The following is a 23,536-nucleotide window of genomic DNA, read 5'->3' on the forward strand; positions in this document are numbered from 1 at the left end:
GTTCATCCAGCTAAGGCATTTGCTCAGTAAGACAGTGAACTTTCAGCATCTAATCCTCGTAGACGCACCTCACTGAGGTAGCACATCTGCTGTGAACTATCGACAAAACTATTCTTACAGGTCGACTGTAAAGTTCACAATCAAATGAAATAAATTATGATCATGATTTAATCCCTGGAATACAATGCTGAAGCCGTTGCTAATTAGAATTTTGCTTTTCATCTTCGCTCTATTGTGTGAACGAAGTATTGACATCTGATGATTTAGCTATGAATTAAAGTCCCCATGGATTCATCCGTAGATTGTTTTACGCTTCGTTGATTTGCACTCACCAGGTTAATATAATATACCACCATAAATTTACCGATTTTAAAAACTTCAGCCTGCTCAATATTGTTGTCTTGCCTTTCTTGTTTTCCGGTTGCTCAGTGGTGCCAAGGTGAACTGCCCCAACAATAGAGGCAAAACGCCGCTGATGATCGCATGCCAAACGAAAAATGAGCACTTGGTGGAAAGTCTGCTTACCAACGGTGCTGACGCTTCCCTCTTGGACAATCAGCAAAATAGTGCACTTTACTTCGCCATTAAGGCGAGGAATTACGACATAGTTTCGGTACGTGAGAAAAAGCATTATGCAAATCGAGTTGCTTTGTTTCACAACTATCCTTTGCACATTTGGTGTTGTTTGCCTCAACGACAATATAAAGACCTTGATTTTCTGTAAGACAGCCCATGCCAAACATTTGGGGGAACCGATTCATTCCTGTGGAATGTCCTCAAGAGTGGTCATCTTCATCAGCCACCAATGCTGATCCACACAGTCCTAACTTGAAATCTTACAAGAGTGCTGTCAAATTACCCGTTTTCAGGCAAATGCATGACTTGTGGATATTATTCTTGGATGTGACGTAATAAATTGTGAATTCTGTCATTAAATCCTACGGGCCGTTAAAGAGAGGTCGCTCGGAGTGTAAAAATATGAAATCGACCCGTGTTGATGAAGATAGATGACGCACCTTGACGGTTTCACCCCGTGGTCTCTCACTGATTCCTGTGGTAACAGTTTGGCCATTCATTGGCAGTAAGTATCATGTCAAAGGTAGACCATGTCGTTTATAAACCCTTCAAACTTCGATGTAAACCGGGTTGCCGATTTGATTGGTTGTTTACTTGCCCGAAGATTTCCAGCAGGCTATTTTTTAGAACTACAGGCGCATGTTTCGGCGCTGTTGGCGTGAAGAGATCGATAAAACCAAACAACGCTATAAAACTTCCATTGTGTCGCTTATCTTTCGTCCGCCTGTATTAACTTTCCATAGTGATCCGATTATCAGGCACGTCTGAATCAACCGACAAAAACTCCACTGTGGACGCAAGTTGCCAGTCATCTTATTTATTGGTTCATGACAATTTCTATGCCATAGTTCAGGGTCATCAAACATGTTATGAATGGAACTTGTACGAGCGTGTATGAGACTTTTGCGGCTTAAGTCCGTGAGGGCGGCTGCCACTGCTTTTTCTGTTAACTGTGTCCACCAGTTTGTCAGGGGATCCCAGCATGCATCATCGAATCTGCACACTATTTCCAAATCTACAACAATACCTGGATTAGGACCGGCACGAGTGGATGCAATCCGGCGAACCGGCAATTTACGTGTATGTAAATCAAAACACTGGTTCGCGGATAGATTGTCTTCATGAATTCTTCAGTAATAAAGCTGCATACGCTGAATCGCAGGAGTTTATCACACTCGTCAAACTACGTATTCGCATATGGTGTAACCCATTTAGTAGAAGTGAACGTAGCGTATTTCTACATTTGTATCCCATAAGTAACAGGATCAACCCATATCTATATCTTACACTATACATGTTCTTTCGGACAAACGAATGTGACCCTATATGTGTTCCGACAGAAGCGCGCTATACAAACTACACGGCTTTTTAATGATGTTCGGAGAACGAAAGTCCTTACGGCTGATTATGCGTACGTGTATTTCACCTCAGCTTTAATGAGCACATTATCTAGAAGAGCTGATAAAGCCACTTTAAAAACACCTGACCAAGTAAATTTTTATAAATACTCTTCAGTTCATAAACAAACGACTCGTCCACCTTTATCGACCTCAGAATGATGTCTCTGGACCTCTTGTGATCACTCACGAGCGTGTCGCTTCACGAAACCGTTCATTATTGGTGTCGCTATAGTCGACAAAATCACTGTACCCAGATAAATATCAGTAGTGTTAGATCGTGATGTGACACAGTCCTGTCNGTTCATCCAGCTAAGGCATTTGCTCAGTAAGACAGTGAACTTTCAGCATCTAATCCTCGTAGACGCACCTCACTGAGGTAGCACATCTGCTGTGAACTATCGACAAAACTATTCTTACAGGTCGACTGTAAAGTTCACAATCAAATGAAATAAATTATGATCATGATTTAATCCCTGGAATACAATGCTGAAGCCGTTGCTAATTAGAATTTTGCTTTTCATCTTCGCTCTATTGTGTGAACGAAGTATTGACATCTGATGATTTAGCTATGAATTAAAGTCCCCATGGATTCATCCGTAGATTGTTTTACGCTTCGTTGATTTGCACTCACCAGGTTAATATAATATACCACCATAAATTTACCGATTTTAAAAACTTCAGCCTGCTCAATATTGTTGTCTTGCCTTTCTTGTTTTCCGGTTGCTCAGTGGTGCCAAGGTGAACTGCCCCAACAATAGAGGCAAAACGCCGCTGATGATCGCATGCCAAACGAAAAATGAGCACTTGGTGGAAAGTCTGCTTACCAACGGTGCTGACGCTTCCCTCTTGGACAATCAGCAAAATAGTGCACTTTACTTCGCCATTAAGGCGAGGAATTACGACATAGTTTCGGTACGTGAGAAAAAGCATTATGCAAATCGAGTTGCTTTGTTTCACAACTATCCTTTGCACATTTGGTGTTGTTTGCCTCAACGACAATATAAAGACCTTGATTTTCTGTAAGACAGCCCATGCCAAACATTTGGGGGAACCGATTCATTCCTGTGGAATGTCCTCAAGAGTGGTCATCTTCATCAGCCACCAATGCTGATCCACACAGTCCTAACTTGAAATCTTACAAGAGTGCTGTCAAATTACCCGTTTTCAGGCAAATGCATGACTTGTGGATATTATTCTTGAATGTGACGTAATAAATTGTGAATTCTGTCATTAAATCCTACGGGCCGTTAAAGAGAGGTCGCTCGGAGTGTAAAAATATGAAATCGACCCGTGTTGATGAAGATAGATGACGCACCTTGACGGTTTCACCCCGTGGTCTCTCACTGATTCCTGTGGTAACAGTTTGGCCATTCATTGGCAGTAAGTATCATGTCAAAGGTAGACCATGTCGTTTATAAACCCTTCAAACTTCGATGTAAACCGGGTTGCCGATTTGATTGGTTGTTTACTTGCCCGAAGATTTCCAGCAGGCTATTTTTTAGAACTACATGCGCATGTTTCGGCGCTGTTGGCGTGAAGAGATCGATAAAACCAAACAACGCTATAAAACTTCCATTCTGTCGCTTATCTTTCGTCCGCCTGTATTAACTTTCCATAGTGATCCGATTATCAGGCACGTCTGAATCAACCGACAAAAACTCCACTGTGGACGCAAGTTGCCAGTCATCTTATTTATTGGTTCATGACAATTTCTATGCCATAGTTCAGGGTCATCAAACATGTTATGAATGGAACTTGTACGAGCGTGTATGAGACTTTTGCGGCTTAAGTCCGTGAGGGCGGCTGCCACTGCTTTTTCTGTTAACTTTGTCCACAAGTTTGTCAGGGGATCCCAGCATGCATCATCGAATCTGCACACTATTTCCAAATCTACAACAATACCTGGATTAGGACCGGCACGAGTGGATGCAATCCGGCGAACCGGCAATTTACGTGTATGTAAATCAAAACACTGGTTCGCGGATAGATTGTCTTCATGAATTCTTCAGTAATAAAGCTGCATACGCTGAATCGCAGGAGTTTATCACACTCGTCAAACTACGTATTCGCATATGGTGTAACCCATTTAGTAGAAGTGAACGTAGCGTATTTCTACATTTGTATCCCATAAGTAACAGGATCATCTATACCTTACACTATACATTATCTTACACTGTACACTATACATGTTCTTTCGGACAAACGAATGTGACCCTATATGTGTTCCAACAGAAGCGCGCTATGCGCACTACACGGCTTCTTAATGATGTTCGGAGAACGAAAGTCCTTACGGCTGATTATGCGTAAGGTATTTCACCATAAATACTTTTCAGATCATAAACAAACGACTCGTCCACCTTTATCGACCTCAGAATGATGTCTCTGGATCTCTTGTGATCACTCACGAGCGTATCGCTTCACGAAACCGTTCATTATTGGTGTCGCTGTAGTCAACAAAATCACTGTACTCAGATAGATATCGGTAGTGTTAGATCGTGATGTGAGACAGTCCTGTCAGATTTGTGATAGTCAAATAAAGGTCTCACCATTAGCTGTCGTGTACCTCGGACTGCCTGCGCAGGGTCCGATGATTGGGGTAAGCCTAGACTTCAGTGTCAGCGATCGCTCAAGCCTGAAGCTTACCGAGACCACGACGGGATGTATAACAAGAGCAGGCATCCTTACAGCTGTCACGGACTCGACAACTGTGATCAATCCGACCCAATCAGGCGTGCGACTGAACACTAGACGTGACTGCCCAACGCACGCCGAAGGTGATCATCATTGTACCAGCATAAAGAAGCCAGTTCAAACAAACCAAGTCCCATGGTATGCTGCAGGGTGACCCATACCTAGCTTAGTTGTACAATATTTTATTGATTTAATTAACAGTCTGAGCAAGTTGCGTTCTTTGCCGGGAATGGTAAATTACTGAACTTCTCTTGAGGCCTATTCCAATAAACCAAAATGTGCTTTTAAACTTTCAAACCAAAGCGCACTTAAAATGTTTATTCATTGTCTTCAATTAACCGTTCCAAATTAGGTACCTGTCCACTTCCGCTTCATGTTATCTGCGAGAGTAGGTTAGATTGCTATCTAAGGACCTGTTAGATACAGCAAACTGGTGATTAGGTTTTTTTGCTTGGGCAATTCTCAGACATAACCACTTGTAAAAAACAGTATAGAACAAGAGATCTTGCAATGCATCAACTGGAGAAGCACGAAATTTGGGCACCCTGTAGACAAAAAGGCACAAATTCTCTAACAAGAAAAGCCTCGTTCAAAATACACAGACGCCGATTCTTTTATCTTGAGGCGGTTTTTAAACTGCCACAGTTTTTTTATCAAACAATGTCCTAACAAGTGATGAAATATTGGTAGCGCTGAAACTAAAAATGTCGACCGATGAATGCACCTTTCACAGATCCGACCATCATTGCATTTAAACTTGATTATTACGCCATTAAAATGCAAGCTAACCGATAAGCGCCTGAGTGGACCTTTGTACAATTCCGCTTTTTACATGGAATGGGATATGGTCTGAATTTTTTCTGTCTCATTTACTAGACTTTTTTATGGTTATGTCAAGACGATAAGTGAAGATCGGTTAAATATGGACTAGAAGAGTCTGTTTTCATCCCCATTTGGAGCCTGGCTATTGTGAATGTAATTGAACAGTTTTCTTTCTCACCCACAAAAGCTCGAAATTATGCTCTTTAATTTGCACTCCATTTTGACATATTAACGTTTGAGTACCTGTTTCTCCTACGGTATTTTTTTGCTGTGAATGGATTAAGAATTTTTCTGGTACTCTAGCAAAAATAATTGCACCGATGGATCATGTTTCCTATGAGAGAAGACGGAAATCGTAGAAGATCAACTAAGGAAAGAAAAAAGTAAGTCTCCTAATAAGAAGACCAAAGTACGAGGTCGGCAGAGTCTCGGATTCTTGCATAGCTACAAACCAGTGGATATCCTGTCTTGCTGGGGGCACTCATATCTATATATGTCTGTGAGCCTGAAGTTACGTGGCGCGGTCATTTGTACTAGTGCGTTTGTGTGTTATTCCCTTTGATTTTGTTCGCACTACACATGTCACTACAAACTATCTACGATGTCGGGTATGTCAGCTGAGCTCACTTACATCACTTTCCACTCAAGTCAGTGTTTCGGCCGGTATTTCTACTCTAGTCACTGTTTTGGCTGGTGCGTTTTCATTGCCGTGACCCCACTCCTGTATTAAAATCTGAACACCAGACACAATCACGCCGTCACCACTCTTCTGGACTCATATCTTTCTTGTTCGCTAATGGTCTTGCATGCATAGAGCAAATAAAGGGAAAGACTGATAGTTTAGGTAAATGGTAATAAGTTGTTCTCTTAAACGGTATATTATGTACGTATCATATATATATATATATTATTTCGTCAGAAACTACTTCGAAGCGTTAAAGAAAAACACAAAATTTTGGGGTGGAAAAACAGAAATGGTGATACAAGTTTGCACATCGTGGCGTCGCTAGGAGATGAAGAAATGATTGTGGTAAGTAAAATTATCTGATCCACAGCCAGAGAAGTGGCGTGCTTTTTTTTGCAAAACTTTACAACCAAGCACAAGGGGAAATTGAGGTTTATAATGACATGGCTGTACGGTGTGGAAACACATCTGATGTTTTTGTCAATGGTAGTGTTGCGGCACCAGCGCAGTTGATTCTAAACAAACGATCCATATATGCCAGGTGTCGACTAAAAGTCAACATGTAAAGAGATTCTGTCGACAGAGAGTGCTCCTCTAAAGACATAGTACTTTGTCATGTAAACCTCAGTTAAGCGTCTAGTGAAGTATGTGCCGAATGTCCTTTCTATGAACCAATCATCCACTTCCATGTTTGCCTGATGACGCAGCCCATCTGAATGACATCACACGCATGCTCTCAACCCTACAGTGTGCTTACACTCCTTGGACGTTCCTACCAAAACTAACGCGATGCTAACCGTCCAACTAATCTCCATCGGGTTGCCCTCAATAGGATTCGTGCTATCCTGCAGTGATTTTGGACGGAAATAAGGCACGTTTTACGGTAAACTTGCATCTGCTATTGATTCGGTACGAATATCAAACGACACTGCAGCCCGTGGGCCTTGTAAGCGTTGCAGGCGGGGGTGTCGCGTGTCTGAGTAACCCCAGAGACTGGTGAAAGGCACATCTCTGATGATTCCCTTTAGGTATGAAACAGATGTACAGTGTTTCTGGGCTTTTCAGCACAGCTTGGTTTCATTTGCAATGTAAATTCTAGATCCTGAAGTTTTCATATTTCCAACATCTTGTCACTTTGTTGAAGATTTCGATGAGAACTCAGCTAGTGCAGAAAGTGCACAGTTTAGTTCGCCAGTACCCAAGTAATAAGAGAATTAAAGGACATAGATTGATTTGTGAGCCGTAGGGGTTAGATTTTATTGGTTTAGTAGGAAATAATACACCCAAGTAGAGCTTAGTTAGCAAATTCTGCTTACAACTGCGGCAGCGTATTTCCCTTTTGTTTTTATTCTCACTTTCACAACTAGCCAACACCCTGTATTGTTTTGTAATAATGCTCATCTTGGAAAAGCAAATTAAGTCAGCCTTCGAGAAATTCCTCTTCATAACGCTGTCTTTCAAAGCATATCGTCGCATATAACGCACTTTTTATTGAAAGCATGTACCTGTGAACTTAACGACTGAGACTTGAGTCACTTGGTTTAGTCTACCACGGTGACGATGAGATTTAACGCTACAAAAAACTTCCAAATACATGGAAATATTTCACACTGCACCAGAACTCAATTCCCTTATCAGAGCCCGAGACCTTTTACGTTTCAAGATTAAGCGCTTAAAACACGGGTTTGTCAAATGCGCCCAGCAGTTCCTGTGGAACGGCTTTGATGCGCAATGTCTTCAAAGATGGCATTATCTGAAGTGAAAACTGTATAAGGTTCAAGTCTGTCGTGCATGTTCATTTATTGTAAACAAAAGCCTCGTCTATATTTCAGAATCTTCACAATGAGGGTGCCTATAGGTGGGCGCTTAACTTCTGCCGGCAAACACCCCTCCATATTGCTGCATCAAAAGGTCACCTAAAGTGAGTTTCCTCCCGCTATCCGTAAAATTTAATTTCACATATACTTAGAGATTCTCGGAAAACCTCAGATGTACTCGATATATTATAACATGCAGTATATCCTACCTAATAAACGAGGGATATTAACTCAGGCATTTCACTGACAAGAAAGCACTAGAATAGTGGAATAAATTTAGGTTTGAGTTGACCATTGTTACAAATGGATAGTTCGTGGTAATGACACCATGCGACGCAACGATGGTTTGGAGAAGTTTATTTATTTATCACTTCTGACCTTTTAGAATCACACTGAATGTTTCTTTTCCTTTTTCAAAAGGTTTTCTTTAAACCTAGATTTTACAAATTTTTTGTTATATGAACCGATCAGAGCTACCCACATAATCAACCGCAACACCACAAATAGAGCCACTTTTGGAATCCAGGGCATCTTTTTTAATGGCTGATTCTCCGATAATTCACTTGTTTTTCACACAGAGTTGCAACTCATCTGACAGAGGTACACCCATTCTCGATTGATGCCGGAGATGAGAATGGCAATACCGCGTTGCATTATGCTGCAAGAAATGGACATGTTAGCGTTGTCGAGCATTTGCTCACACTTAGTCGTCCTACTTACAATGCGAAAAATGTTCAGGGACGCACAGCGTTAATGTATGCGGCGGAAAACGACCAAACAGAATGCATTGAGGCATTGTTGAAAGCAAGGAACTTAAACGTGAATATGACCGACAACTTTGGAGTGAGTTGGTTTACTATTCGGTTGAAGAAAACGATAAATTGTGGACAAAAGGGGTTTGCTATCTGTTAGTACATTTTTGTCTAGAAGGCTGTTGCTGTGCCTTAATATTATTACATTTTATGTAAGTTATCCCCTAGCCACAAAGGTTATGAAACCACTTACGGTCGTTCAAAAGGAAGTAATCTTTTCGGAAAACCTCCCTCCGATGAAGACCTCGGGTTGTGGTTTCACAGAAGAGCCACAGCTCGCCTGTCTTTCCTCCTCTGTACCACCAGTCCACAACAGTTGCATGTATGTCTACCGGAGATTTGAGCTTAAAAGGCACCACTCAACCCGCGCGCTTTGATACTCCATGTGCTGGTGGATACTATGAAAAAGAATCTCTTCAGCTGCGATACAAGTTTGTCATAAGTGGTTCGACAGCCATCAAGCGGCTATTCGGGGAAAGTACTTTTTGGTGGTCAACTACGATAAGTAAAGTAATTCAGGGCTGAAGTTCTATCCTTGGTAGCACTCTACTCTCCTAAACTTGGGTGCAGTGAATCCCATCCAGTATTTTTCTAAAACTTTTGTTTAGGCAGTAGTGGTCTAGTAACTGACGGTAATTTTATTCGTAACACTAGATAAGCAAAAGTTCATGCAAGTCGTGTGAAAAGTTGTCCGAGCCTGACTAATGAATATTCGGTGGATTTGGTGTCATCCACAATGAGAACAACACTTCCGAGTTTAATTGTGCCTGACGTCCAAAAAGCCGGTTCATTTATTGTTTCGCGTGTACGAAATGGACAGACTAGAATCACTGCAAAATGTCGGTTCACTGATCGGGTTTCAGCCTCTTTCGAGCAATATTGACAAGCCAGAATCCTGAATGAAATTGATTTCTCCGATCCTGGGTTGTTAGGTAGACTCAGGTCGTCGTGCCATCCAAAAACGATTACTGGTTGGGTGAAGGGGTGGCAGTTTTTATTCGTGTTCTGGAGATATTCCTGACCTTTCCGAGTAACTTTGGTTTTCGAGTTATGAGACCTGAAGCAAAGAAAAACTACGGCTCTCATCCAAAGTTAGAAAAATCCAAAGATGTGGGAAGCGGTTATGATTGGTTTTTCTTTATACTCTTTTCGATTGTTGTTAGCATAACTCTAGTCAACTTCAACAATTTAATGCGTATTCCTTAGCAGCAAAGGCTACGTTCTGATGGCGGTCATCTGTTATCTGTTTTAGAGGACCCCTCTGATGATTGCATGTGAACAAGGTAACGCGAATTCAGTGAGACTTTTGCTGAAAAATGGAGCCGAACTGACCTACTGCATCTCTCATGCTTGTAAACCTTTTGCTGGCTGGAATGCATTGAATTTGGCCATTTGGAGCAGAAATCTGTGAGTTGATTGTGAGCCGCAATAGTGACCTATTTTTATTCATGTACACTTGTTACATAAGAGATGTTACACTGAAAGGGCTACTCATGGTTTCATCCACACGGTATTCATGAACCCTCAAATTGAGCATCTCGAAGAGCAGCTACTTTCTTGAAAAAAGTAATAAGGCGACTGCTATACGTGCAGCAACTGAGGTTGAACTCTTCGCACAACATAAAATACTGTAAAGGATACACCGTTTTTGCACACCAGATGGCTGTTTTGGTGGACGATTTAGGTACCGATTGCTTCGGTATTTTGAGGGTGACCAAGTCGAAGAGGTTTAAACTCTGAGGACGTAATGGGAGGCTGTGGCTGAAGCCTCACTTCCATCTTCACAAAGGAGACTACTCACAAGGTTGCTGAAAACTCTTTGACAGCCCACGACCGGTTTCGCCCTTCTTGGGGCTTATCATGTAGGCGCCGTCTCCGCGTTTTCGTCGATCTTATGTTCTACTTGAACATCGTCCTTAATGGAGAGGTTTGAGCGTAGACAGTTATGACTGCCAGATTTACTGTAGGGCCCCTGAAAAGAGCTGTTGCAATTCTGGAGGATACTGACTCCTAAGAGAGTAAGGCATTCTGAGCACGTTCCCTAAGGGCAAAGCAAACACCAATCTGGTTAGACTCATCATTTAGGCTAATGTGGTACAGCCACCAGAAGAGTCCCTAGTAGTCTGGTGTGTTGTGGACCAAAACCGCGAATTCGTGTCTCTTAGGGTTATGTCAATGTGGTCTAGCATAATAAGATTCTGATTCCTTACTTTGAGCGAATTGCGGTATTTAGAAGCATAAGTACGGTGAGTTCTTTTTTGAAGGGAGATGTGTGAGACCCAGTCTGCACATTTTTCAGCATGACAGCCAACCAGAGACCCCGTAGGACAAATAAAGCTTTGCTATTGGGACATATTCACAGACTAACATAGATGGTTGCTTATTGACAATGACCTCAAAGCTATGCGGCAATTTTCGAAGCTGTAACTTTACACATTCAAGTGCCAACCGTAAGGCAGCAGGAGGGTGTTTAGAGCAGAACCATGGGAGAGGCCGGTAGATCACATCAGTCCATTGAGACAGATCTGAGATTTGCCCGATTTTGCTCGTCTGACTGTTGGATATGTAAGCGCAAACCAAATGACCCAGTCACCGGTTACCGCCACACGGTTTGTACGTCCATTGTGTAGCACTTAATACTGACCAAGAGCACATGTATTCCTGGTAACACCTGATATCTCCTTATGGAGAGGCAAGTCTCACTGTGTTGTGATGTCATCTTTGGACTCATGTGAAACTTATAAATCTGGCCGCCAGCCATGAATATGGCAAATAGCATTGAGAGGAAGAAGGCCTTTGCTGCGGAGTTGTTTATTAGAAAACACCAACTGAACAGTTACAGACTATTGGACTGGGAAGAAAAACTCTCATTTACATCTAGTTTACAAAATTGAATATCCATCTTCTCTTTGAACACGTTTTCCTGAATTTCCTTGAATATTCATTGACTGTTACTTAAATGCAAGCAAATGCTACAAAGAGACTTCACAAATTCCGTGGTAGATTTCACTTTTCAAGAGCATTGAAGCGGATTTACGGGAAAACGTACTACTCGCATACCTCAGCAGTAGTATCCACAGTCACACTGGTAGTACCACCACTAGAGCCATTCTGGCCTATCTGCAACAGAACTCACACTATGCTGAGTGTTGTTCGGTCACACTGACTAGGGATACAAGTGTGATCAGAAACACTCTCGCTTCAGCCAAGATACTATTACTGATTCTTTGGGAATACTCAGGCTACCATCGTCTGAACGATTAGTACGTACGCCTTGCAACAATTGTGCGCTGAAAAAAACAGCTCAATCCGCTTTACTTGTGTGTTGCTGTGCGCAATAGAATAATGATATCGTGAGTTTTGTAATGTTCAAATTGCGAATACTCACAAGATGCCCGGACTTTGGAAACATGAACTACCCAAAAGAAATTTAAAATCATCCGAATGGTTTATCCTACAAGCGTTACCGAGCATAATGAAAAAAATGTATGCTCCAGTTTGACACTGGCTCAAGGCAATATTACGCTGAACTGTGAGGCTGTGTTCGAGACCCTCTCTGTCAAATAATTTAATGCTGGCCACCAAGCAGTCTGGTTTTTCATCAGGGAGCCACTAGTGATCCAAATGTTACCAAGGTGATGTTTATTACGACACAGTGACAGTGAGAGCAATCAGGTCAAGAGATAGGCATTTTTGAATGGTAGATCCCAATATGTGCGTGTCAACTTGTCACTTAATCGTCTAATTATGCAGACAGTCTCACTGAACCAAAAACTCCAGAAGATCACTATGAAAATATTTTTGTTTGATGAACTGCATATGTCCGGTGATATAAAATTTGGCACAAATGCCTTAGGTCCCCAAAAGATAGTACCTACTTTTGGTGAGTGTATGACCGTTCCCCTAAAAGATGTATTTTTCACGGACGCTGTATAATCAGTTCGTACCTACACACTGTCGGCTAACGTGCACTAATCATGGTGCTGTCATTATGTCACCTATTTTAGCGACTGTGTTCTTGAAATTCTGAATAGCGACAACTGGCGTGATGCTATGTGGAACACTGCAAAAGATTTAAATGGCGAATGGATGACTCCTATGCGTCAAATGATTAAAGAGCTTCCAAGTAAGTCCCTCAAAGTCTTTCGGCTGTAGTGCACGAAGATTTTATGTGTTTCGATTTGAGTAAACCAACCTACCATCAGCGTCGTTGATTGCGATACTAGAAGGTGCTCCACAACGACATCAGTTTATCTGAATTAAGCTTTACAAAGGAAAGAAGAAAGAAAAGGGAAACAAAGAGGGACCTAGGGACCCATCCAACTGATGAGATAACACATTTCATCACAAAAAGAATATTTCTGGTATACCTTTTATCCAATTTGACGAACATGAGGTTCGCTCAACTAATGGTGAGCTTCCGGAAATAAAAAAGGCTGAATTCCGGCGGACTGTGTTAATATCTGACAATTAGTTTTGGTTATAAGTGCACTTGCAGTGAGCGAGTTACACTCACGACTTCTCAAAGCAGCAAAGCCTTTTGTAGGATAAGCTTTTTTCTCAGTCATTTCGGGCAAGGGGCTGGCAACAATGAGCGACAGCTTACTCTTAGCAATAGATGGCGGCCCGGGGGGGGAGTATGATTCAGATGCAACTTCAGGAGTCAGAAACCCTCACTTGGAGTAGTTCCACAACTATTTCATCTACGCTAGCAATATTTTTATCCACAGATGCTAATGATTGTTGAAGGAAAGCAGTTTGTGGTTTTTCTTTGGCCAGTGGCAGCAAGGGACAGCGCTTATTCTGAATATAATGATTTGCGTCAAAAATATTTATTTTGGGGCGAGCTGTAAACAAGGCATAGTGGAATATCATGTGCTTCAGGTCATATTATACGGTGTTGTATGGAATACCCCCGTGTAAAAGCCGATATATATATATATATATTGTATAAAAATGATGTGGCGCTGAAATAAAAAAATTTCGCAGATCAACTGAAAGCAATCGACTGCGATCGTTTACTTGAAATAACCCCTCTTGGGTTGAACTCTCCATCTGGTTTGATGTATGTTTATTCTGGAAAATAAATTTTATCGTTTTGCATAGTCCTGTCCTGATGATGATAAAGGGATTTCTCCCATCCGGGTGTAGGAATCGCAAAACCTTCATCTTCCAGTCCAATTGAGAACACCTGAATAACTTACTTGTAAACAATTGCCTAATAAGGTTGTTTTTGGAAAAAAAGAGCTAAGTGCAAATTGCGCACTACCACTGTGTTTGTGATTATCTGCTGTCCTATATGGACCCATGGGTAATCCTTGCGGTGCACATTTGGTTGAAAAACATCACAAAATCTACGAGGGGTACATTCTAGTTGGTGTGCACCTCTGATAAATAAACGATCCCTCATAAACAGTTTATTCGAGGTGGCAGACAAGAAATAAAGGAATCTACGACTGCAGCAGGTTGAGCAACCCTGCCTAGCTCATAAATACAAACAGTCGTTCTTCTGAAGAAGGAAAGCCTTTTTCCAAATGCGGCACGCATTACGAATACTTGCAAACCCAAGTAAATTTTTCACACAACCCATCGCTACTCTGACAGCACATTGTGCTTCTCCATATACACTCAATCGCTCCTCAACTGCTCGACACAGAAGACGTTTTTCTCCCTTTTTGCATCAAGAACGTGTTTTGTATGTAGCTTCTTCGAGACAATACTATTTCCAGATAAATTACCCTATATTTGATCAGTTGTTTCATAATGTTTGTCAATAGCCACACCACTCTCATATGAACGGCCGTGTTCCTGTTCTGGCGTAATTCTTTCGGTGAGTCCACACCAAAGGGAAGCACCGGACTCGAATTTAGCTCTTATTAGAGCTCATCAGCAGTGCATATCCAATGACCGTGCCGGGATTCGAACTCTGGACATCTGACATGCGAGGCGAGCGTGTAACTACTACTCGTTGGATGCATCTGAATTTTCACGTGTGAATAGGCGAACATGTTCACACTTGAGCGATGAGATTGGTGTGCCCGACTCACCGAACGACGACCCAGTAACTGTCCTGGTTGTGACGATCGATTGACCGGGCAGGTTTGAAACCACTGAACAGTTCAGATCCGCTCCAGTTAAGAGCACTCTGTCCATAGATCTGGAACAGAGAAGCTGTGTGTGAATTTCGGTCACATAATTATTACACCCTACCTAGACGATTTGATGTCCGGGAAATGACGAGATCACAAATAACTATACTGGTTTTGTTCTGGTCTTCAGGCAATTTACTTTAGGGTACATGGAAACTCAATAAAAGGTAGAAAGTCATTTAAAATATACATCCAACACAATAATGCAGTTAGACAGTCAGACATATAGTACTCACCTTGCTAAACCTAATCAACAAGGTAAATATCATGAAATAAGTAAATTTGCCCCCAACCATGTTGTCTTCATTGCCCACAGGTCCATTTTTGGTGTCCGTACTAATCGTTTTGTTCAGGAAAACAAGGTTTCAGCAGCAAATGTATATGGCCTCAGTAACAGTAAGCAGTCGGCTTAATGTAAACTCCATGTGGTTTAGCGAAATACACTCATTTGCAAACAAATTTACTTTTGCGAGAGACTCACCTGGAACCCAGCTGAATTTCTCGTTTGTGATGTTTTCAGGCAACTGAATGTGTTGCGTCAGGCCGCCCCACGTTCCACTTGCGACGATATTCGACATATTGCGATACATGTGTTTTCGTAATGCATTACTCATAAGGTTGCTGGAAATGTTTCGGCAGCCCACGAAAGTTTTCGCCAAGAAACATTAAAAACGAGAGATTCCGCTGGGTTCCAGGTAGTCTTTAGCAAGAAGAAAATTTGTTGCAAATGAGTGTATTTCGCTAATTCCGTGTAATTTGATTTCAAGTAAAACATAAAATTGACGGAACCACGGGGACTGCGTCTACCTGATGAGTCCGAAAAAGGGCGAAACCGGTAAACGGCTGTCGAAGATTTTTCAGCAACCTTATGAGTAGTGCATTACAAATATCCATATGATTTGTTAAGATCCGCCGCGTACCCTGAAAAGCACTGATGGTAATAACGTAACTAGAATCACCTAAATGCATGGAAACTAAGGTTGGATCAATTTTTTTATTTCATGCATCAATCAAAGTGGGTAATTTTGATAGATTCTCTCAGGCAGCTGCCTTGGTGCAATGTAAATGTATAAAGACCTGGGTAGGCATTAAACGCTTGTTTTTTCGAAAACCCGGTACTCGTAGACGTTTTTCTTATCCCTCCTGTTTTTCCATTAAAAATCGGTTGAAACCAACCTGGAGAATAATCGAGATGTCAGAAAAACAACCGTATCGCTATGGATATTACAACCAATGGTTAGCCCAATATTTTTTGGATCCCTAAAGCGGTTGGTTTTACGGGTAGAGATTTCCACAGAAATGTAAGAACTTCCGCTTTGTCGTAGGCGGCTGAGTTGGAAGAAGCTCCCGTTTAAATTTCCATTTGTTTTTAGCTCACAATCTAACTTTTTCGGAGATTTCCCTAACATTTAGTATTCATACTAAACACGCTCTGCTCAACGCTCCCTTTCTTGTGTGCCATACAAGAAGCCGCTCTATGTGTCTTGGACAAAAGCGTAGAGCATCACGAGGAACCTGATGATCCAAAGTCAACTGTGGTCAAATTCGATTTCCGATTCCTCGAACAATGGGAATCATACATGAGAAGTCCATGGACCCAAAGACCCAGGTTCCTACGTAACTGCTGCAAACCAAGGCAAAAGGTACGGTACCAGAAAGACGTGAGTGACTTCTTTTGGTTGTTCGTCCAAGCTTTCGATGAGGGACATTAAAAGGTATTTGATCATTAGAGAGCATGCTCGGTAAGGTAAATATCCATTGAGTCGTACTATTCATTTCAAACTGCCAGTCGTGTACAAACATATGAAGATCGCTGTGGAACTCCGAGAAATGAGGACCAAACCTGTGTTGTTCAACTGGAAAAGTAAACCTAGCTAACATGAGGAAAAACAGGTCAATTAATCTTGTGCGTACTATAAAGCAAGTTTCAGGACTGTTTACAAAATGAGCATTTTTAAAGTATGAGTATTCCTTAAGGTAACATGATTTCACCAGAGCACTTCTTTGTTGTTAGGACACCAGCGTATTTTTCATGGAGTATCCCGACACTTTTACCAAGTTGATTCGAATGAAACCTACAGAAATCTCCCTACGTGCCTGCGGAAATCTACGGGAAAACTGAGAATGTCCTATGTTAAGTTACGTGTTTTGTGGCGCAGGTTATTACAATGACCGCGATACATTTTTGACACAAGGCGCTGAAATCACAACTACATACGTAGCCTTGAGTACTCAAGGCATCCTATGTGTTAGCTTTATAAATTACATCTAAATTCCGTATGATAAATGCCAAAAAAGTCCTAAAATCAGAAGAGGTTCTGACATATGATATGTCACAGAAGAATGTAGTTAAGCACTTTGCGTGCACGTTGTGCGACTCTACATTTCTGCTCTCATTGGTGAAAGTTTGATCGAAGCCATTTCTGAATCCGAAAATTATTGTTTGCACACCTGATGCATTTCCTCAAGCAATAATATGGAGTCGTATGCGAGACCATCGGACTGATGATCAGCTAGGAAATTCACAAGTCAATGCCTCCTGACACAGTAAAATGTTTTAAGCAAAGAGGTAAAGAGCTGGAATTGCCGCTTAGTTGCAAGACATTATTATGCAACCAGTGTAATGAGAGAGAGCTAGTCACAATGTTGGTCAGCCACTCGAGACCGAACGGACTAGTGTTCGAACGCTAGACTAAGGGTCGCTGACTTGGACTCAGTTTCTTGAGATGTGTACTGTTAACAATTCCTAATAAAATTGTAACAGGTTTACAGTGCTTCTCTGCCTTTCACGATTAGTGTAAAATAAGGCAGAATGGTATGTTTCCTCGATGTCCGTAGGTATGGTGTCGACCATCAAAGATGCTTCTTTAGTTGCACATTCTTATATACACCAGATGCTACCTTTCGCAGGCACATTCGTTAGTGAGGTAGCTGGTTGGATAGAAAACTGAGCATCTCAAAGTCAAACCTGGAGGACCATACCTACGGTCCTTTACCACATACGTGCTTCAGTACATTTTACAGCCATTTCATTGTCAAGGATGGCATCGACGCAGATTTCAGTGAGACAATCGACTGTCAGTTTGTTATTTCAACTAAACTCTCGGAGCCCTTTTTATGGGCGTGCACAGTTGCCCTAAACGATTATACATCCTGACCTTAACCTCCCGCGAAACTACATTAAGTCAGAGGCGTTCTGACACAGCACGGTTCAGTCTACGACATTTGACCTACAGTAATCAGGTTACTTAACAGAATGGAGTTCTCCGTCTAAGTCAGATAGATCTTACTATGTTATCACTCATGACAGGATTTACACGCAGTTACATCCTCTGCAACGACCCATAGATCTAAGTGATTGTTTTCGACCCAAGGTAGAAAACGCCTTCCCTTAGACCTAACATAAGTGTCTTTCCACCAAAGTATATTCATTCCCTAGCAAAAGTCTTGGTTAGAGCCATACCATACGCCGTAGTCATTGCTGATATGCTGATTGGACATATTCCACGGGCTGGCTTGCCCACCTGAACCCCTTATAATTGCAAGACACCCCAGCAGATTAGTGTCTGTTCAAAATCGTCTGACCAAGCTTCCATGTTTTGGAAAAATAATCAACAAAACCGACTTCAGGTTAGTTGGAGACAGTATGATTAAACTCTTTAGCCTATTTTGTTGAAAACGTAACCCGACTGTCATCACGGCTTAAAAGTTTGGGCCAACCCCGCTCGGATATTGTTGAATAAATTGAGCGCCATGTGGAATAGAATCTGACTGGTGCAAAGTCAAAACAACCTGCTGGAATAAGCTGTTGTGGGGAAGGTTGTCCATGACGATCGGAATGCCAGATTATAACATCTTATTTTACTACGCTGTGTTGAGTTCAAACTCTCACATTTGATTAGGTTCAAAATATCCCGATAATACCTGTGTTTGTAGGCAAGGATTTCTAAACTCTACCCACAATCGTCGACAGAGTGAATGGAACGCAGGCGGCCTCTTCACTGCCTGATGCAAAGAAAACAGGCATTGGTTGTCTGTTAAATTATCTCCGTTATATAAGATTTCTACATCTGATCGTGCCCTACAGGGACACCGTCGTGACCGACATGAATTGAAGAGTTCACTCTTTAGAGTAGATTCAGACAAAGAATTTACATCTAACAAGATGCAGTTTTTTTCTAATCTTTTGGCTTAACAATTTATTCAGGGCATCCAAGCCTGGGGAGCAAAGATTTCGTCCCTGAATCGCTTATGGTGTGAGCAGAGGAAAGACAAACAAAAAAACTGCTCGTGGTTTAAAATATAGTTTTCTCCTTGGCTTGATCCTCGAATCTACCCAGAAACTACAGAGTCGTTCGTTTCTCAAACGAACTCTGTCCCTCGTTGACGAATGTTGTCAAGTCACACCGTAGTTGGGAACTAGTTAGTTCTTTGAACTACTCAAACGTCAAGTCTGATAACAGGTACCTAGGATTCCTAATTAGGATGTTTCCCTTGACGCCTACCTTGACGCCACCCCACAACCAAATACGCATTGTCCTACAGAATCAAAAATATGCGCTTTTCTGTTGCAGTACACCCATGATGATATAACGGTGCCCTTCCTGCATTCGGATCAAGTTTGTGTTCTGGATAACAGATCGGAGCCAGAACTCGTCCATCCGATGCGTTTGATGGTAAGCCGACATCCAACTTCTCCCTACTTCGTGTTTTTGTTTGCAAAATAAAGGTTGCATTTTCGGGTTTTGTAGGATTTTGTTTGGCTGGCCTAAATTCTTGTCCTAACGCTGTCAGCTTTGACAGTCGAGGGTGATAATTTTTTGCAACAATATGCCCAGTGTCCGAGAGCCCCAGTACTCATTTGTGTAGAATTGAAACAGTGAACTACATTCAGCCCATGTGTCCGATTCGTTTGTGCCTTCATCGCTTGTGCATTAAGTGCTTGTTTTTCTTTTCATGCAGAATCTGGTGGGAATAAACTCTGCGGTTTTTGGATTATAAGTGGGAATTTCTTGCTAGTTTCCTTTGTAAACTAAATGCAACAGCGCACTATCGGCTCTGCCCTAATTATTCATCCATCGGTGAAGGTAAATGATAGTTTCGTACTTCCTTAAAGATGTCGCTTTACTCCCCCCGGTTGCCAATCCAGGCTAGATCAGCTGCATACATGTGCCAAATCGGTGTGACTAAGGTTTCAGAACGTAAGATGTCTTGTAGATAGACAGAGTAACCGTCTAACTGCGATTTCAAAATTTTGTGCATAGAATACCTTAGACACTAAAATCGGTCTTTCTCAATGTCATCAGTGGGAACGGATTTTTTCACTGAGATAACTGAGTTGAATTAGCCCATTTATTTGTCATTTTCAAGGATTTAAGTGAAATCACATGTAGAGTTATCTCTCAGGGTTTGGCGACCGAACTTAACCGAATGAACTAAGTAGCTTACAAGGGAAACTGTCTGAAAACCAATTACAGAATATTTTAACGCAACCCGTCTGTTATTTCCCCCTTCTATTTACATCGTTATTATAGCTGAAATACAATCGTGAAGAACTTATCTCGCATCCGGTGGTGCAGTCAATTTTATCCCAAATGTGGCAGCCCGTACTGGGTCTTTATCTACTCAATATGGGATTTTTCTTACTATTTATCGCCCTTTTCACGTCGTTCATGGTACTCACTGATCCTCCGTATCTGCTGTAAGTCCCACTGTTTCAATTGCAATGTTACGTGTGCCTGTGGTCCTCAACTTTTTCTATAAGCATGCAATTTTTCCTGGTCTGATTGAACTATTAATGTTGCAAGAAATCTCAGGTAGATTAGCTGCAGAATAACCTATATGCATAATCCTTATATAGTTTAATAGCATGGTTAGACCTCTTCAAGTCAGTGAAACAGATCGGCACGTAATATACAGAAGTACGATAGCCAGGAAACCGAGTGTCAGTGTGCCACAGAACCCACAATTGAACATCAAGACCAAGCTATTTGGATTCAACTACAGCTCACTACCGTACAAAGAAGGTGTGAATCAAAAGGGTATGAAAGCCTCCCAGTCCCATCCACGCTAGATCCCTTTTCCCACAGAACAAGTTGTGCAAAAGATTGAAAAGCTGCAGAATTTCGTTAGAACAAAGAGAAGCAATTTCGAAAAAATATGTCACTCGTACTCGTCGGCTTTACATAATTACAAAGGTTATAACTGACATGAAAATGTGCTCATTTGTGCAGTACAGGTTTAAGACTTAAGTAATAAAAGCGGTATCAAAGTATATCAAATTTACCGTCTAGGGTTAATTGGTGACCCAAGTAAGACACCTCCAGGAGAGCGAATTCCGTTGTAAATGCCTTATCAGTATTGCTTCGGTAATGGTTCGGTCTACTCAGCTACTCTAATGAGCGAGTTGTTTGAAAAGAGCTTCTGGATATTGTGAATCATGCTCTGCGTCGGTGGTAATGGCCTCTTCTTTCGTTCTCGGCTCGCATTTTCTGGTGTAGGCACCGTTCCCTTCTGCTCATGTCATTGTCACAGCAGCAGCAGGTCAAGTGACAAATAAACTGTAGGGCAAAATGCACTGGTGGATCTGGTCCGGCATTGTTTAACCGACCACGTTTCGCACGCAGCGACAAGCACTACCACGCATCCGGATTTTCCACTTAAAATGTCGACTGGAATTGGTTGCACACCTCGTTTGTAATGTGGTCTCATCAAATAGGCGTTGCAAAGAAAACCACGTATTTCGATGAAGTGATACTCCGCATATGTAGGAACAGGTGTAGATACTTTTTTGGTCTGTTCACGAGCTATCAACGTTTTAATTAAAATCCTAATTTTGTCTGAACCGTTTGATGCATGCATGGCGCACTACGCTAAATAGAGTGGTTACCAGAGCATACTTGTATGTAACCGGCACTTAAAGTGCTTTTACCGAAGGCTGCTTGGTCAAATTCGGTTTGTAAAGCAAGGAATATAAAATTCAAAATAATTCTCACTAGCGATTCGCGCACTAGTTTCTATTCCTCTCAAATTATTTTAAAAGGGCCCAGCTGTATACAATAAGAGACTCCCCCTACGGAAACATAAACCGTCAAACATGTTTAATAAATCACATACAACAGTATACGGATCGTCCCAGGTACACGTATCTCGAAACCTTTCGTACATGTCTAGGAAGTATTTATTGCTGGGTTAGTATATGTAGCCAAAATCAATCTATTTGTAGCAAGTTCATAGACAGTCTCGAGGATACTGCATCATCCGCGAATCATCCTGAACGAAACCCCAAGACCTGTCCCTTTATTACCTTAATGGGATTTTTGAAACACTGTCAAGTATCCGGCTAATGGCTTGATTATTTCAAAACTCTGGTAGAAAGTTGGGGCTCATTTTGTTAAGTTGACTTTGGGGTGTTAAATCAAACAAACTACACTACTACATCACTAGAATGATTATTACACCGGGGGTGAAAATTTAAAAAAGTGTGGCCATATTAGACTGGTGTTCTGATGATTTCAGTGTGACTACGAAACTGCTAACTAGATGAAATTTGGAAATCTCCATTTTTGAAATGGAAAACTCACAGACGCTTCAGTCCACTGGTACCTGTTATGTTACTAATTAGCTGTTGATTGAATGGTACAGCACACAAACCCAGTCACCAACAGTACTTTGTCATGCGCATGCGTATGCTTACAAATCGACCGGGGTCTATCGCATTCTGTTTAGCCCCTTACTCTGTATAAGAATTTGAGGGAAGTTGCAGTACAGTTGGGAGATCGCGTAACCTCATTGTATCCGAGCCAGATGATGCATAAAAACTGTTTCACATTACAGCATTCAACCTCCATCTTCAATCAGGGGCTAAACGTAGACAGAATACCTACAACTATTCGGTAGATATCTGGTAACCAACCGAATCACATATTCCTCTTTTAGATTAGGTCAGAGGAGTCTCAGCACTGCGGAGCTTTGCGCGGAAATGGAGCAAAACCAACAAAAAGCATACCACTTGTTTGTTCAGTTCCCAAAATACGCTCTGATGGTGGCCAGCATTATTAATATTTTGAAAGAAGTGAGTTCCGCTAACTTTAACATATGTGGCGTTGTTCACAACCTCTTCAGTTTATTCAGTCATAGTGTAATCCGTCCAATACTACAGCGTTTTAACCTTCCACTGAGGTGGAGTTCCTCAGCCACTATAACAAGCCACGTACATTCAATCAAGTTAAACGTTATTTAGTTATCAACAATCATATTATCAGCTCATTTAGTGAACGGCTGATCACGTAATCATCATCGTGAATGAAAACTAAAATGCTTCTCTGGCGGCTTGTGTAATCCAGCTCAATAACGTGGTCAACAGAAACAAAGAGGAAACACCCAATCATTTTGTAATAATCGGATCATCCAATCAGTTTCGGATTGCGGCAAAGTCCAAATGTGATTTCAGGATCTCTATTTCGACGAAACCTACAAGATTCCTCCAAAATAAACAGTTTACTGCCTAAAAAACTTCCAATAATTCAAATGGATGAATGACTGTTGACATCATCGTATTCATAATTACAATTCCCTCCATGTT

At 41.5% G+C, this 23,536-nt stretch overlaps 1 protein-coding gene across 1 annotated transcript in view; it reads left to right on the top strand.

Moving 5' to 3' along the window:
- The window catches only part of T265_08867 (hypothetical protein), a gene marked incomplete at both ends in the record, with an annotated part of 47,637 nt that overhangs the window by 8,074 nt on the left and 16,027 nt on the right, over positions 1 to 23,536 (top strand). The window contains 13 exons of the mRNA XM_009174784.1: positions 430 to 613; positions 2,715 to 2,888; positions 6,409 to 6,519; positions 8,007 to 8,095; positions 8,570 to 8,834; positions 10,056 to 10,210; positions 12,811 to 12,929; positions 14,684 to 14,793; positions 15,387 to 15,550; positions 16,448 to 16,595; positions 19,527 to 19,628; positions 20,487 to 20,653; positions 22,891 to 23,026. Of these exons, the coding sequence (XP_009173048.1) occupies positions 430 to 613; positions 2,715 to 2,888; positions 6,409 to 6,519; positions 8,007 to 8,095; positions 8,570 to 8,834; positions 10,056 to 10,210; positions 12,811 to 12,929; positions 14,684 to 14,793; positions 15,387 to 15,550; positions 16,448 to 16,595; positions 19,527 to 19,628; positions 20,487 to 20,653; positions 22,891 to 23,026 (1,924 nt within the window). The remainder of the gene's footprint in view (positions 1 to 429; positions 614 to 2,714; positions 2,889 to 6,408; positions 6,520 to 8,006; positions 8,096 to 8,569; positions 8,835 to 10,055; positions 10,211 to 12,810; positions 12,930 to 14,683; positions 14,794 to 15,386; positions 15,551 to 16,447; positions 16,596 to 19,526; positions 19,629 to 20,486; positions 20,654 to 22,890; positions 23,027 to 23,536) is intronic.

Source organism: Opisthorchis viverrini (genome assembly GCF_000715545.1).
Source record: "Opisthorchis viverrini unplaced genomic scaffold opera_v5_242, whole genome shotgun sequence".
Classification (NCBI taxonomy): Eukaryota; Metazoa; Platyhelminthes; class Trematoda; order Opisthorchiida; family Opisthorchiidae; genus Opisthorchis; species Opisthorchis viverrini.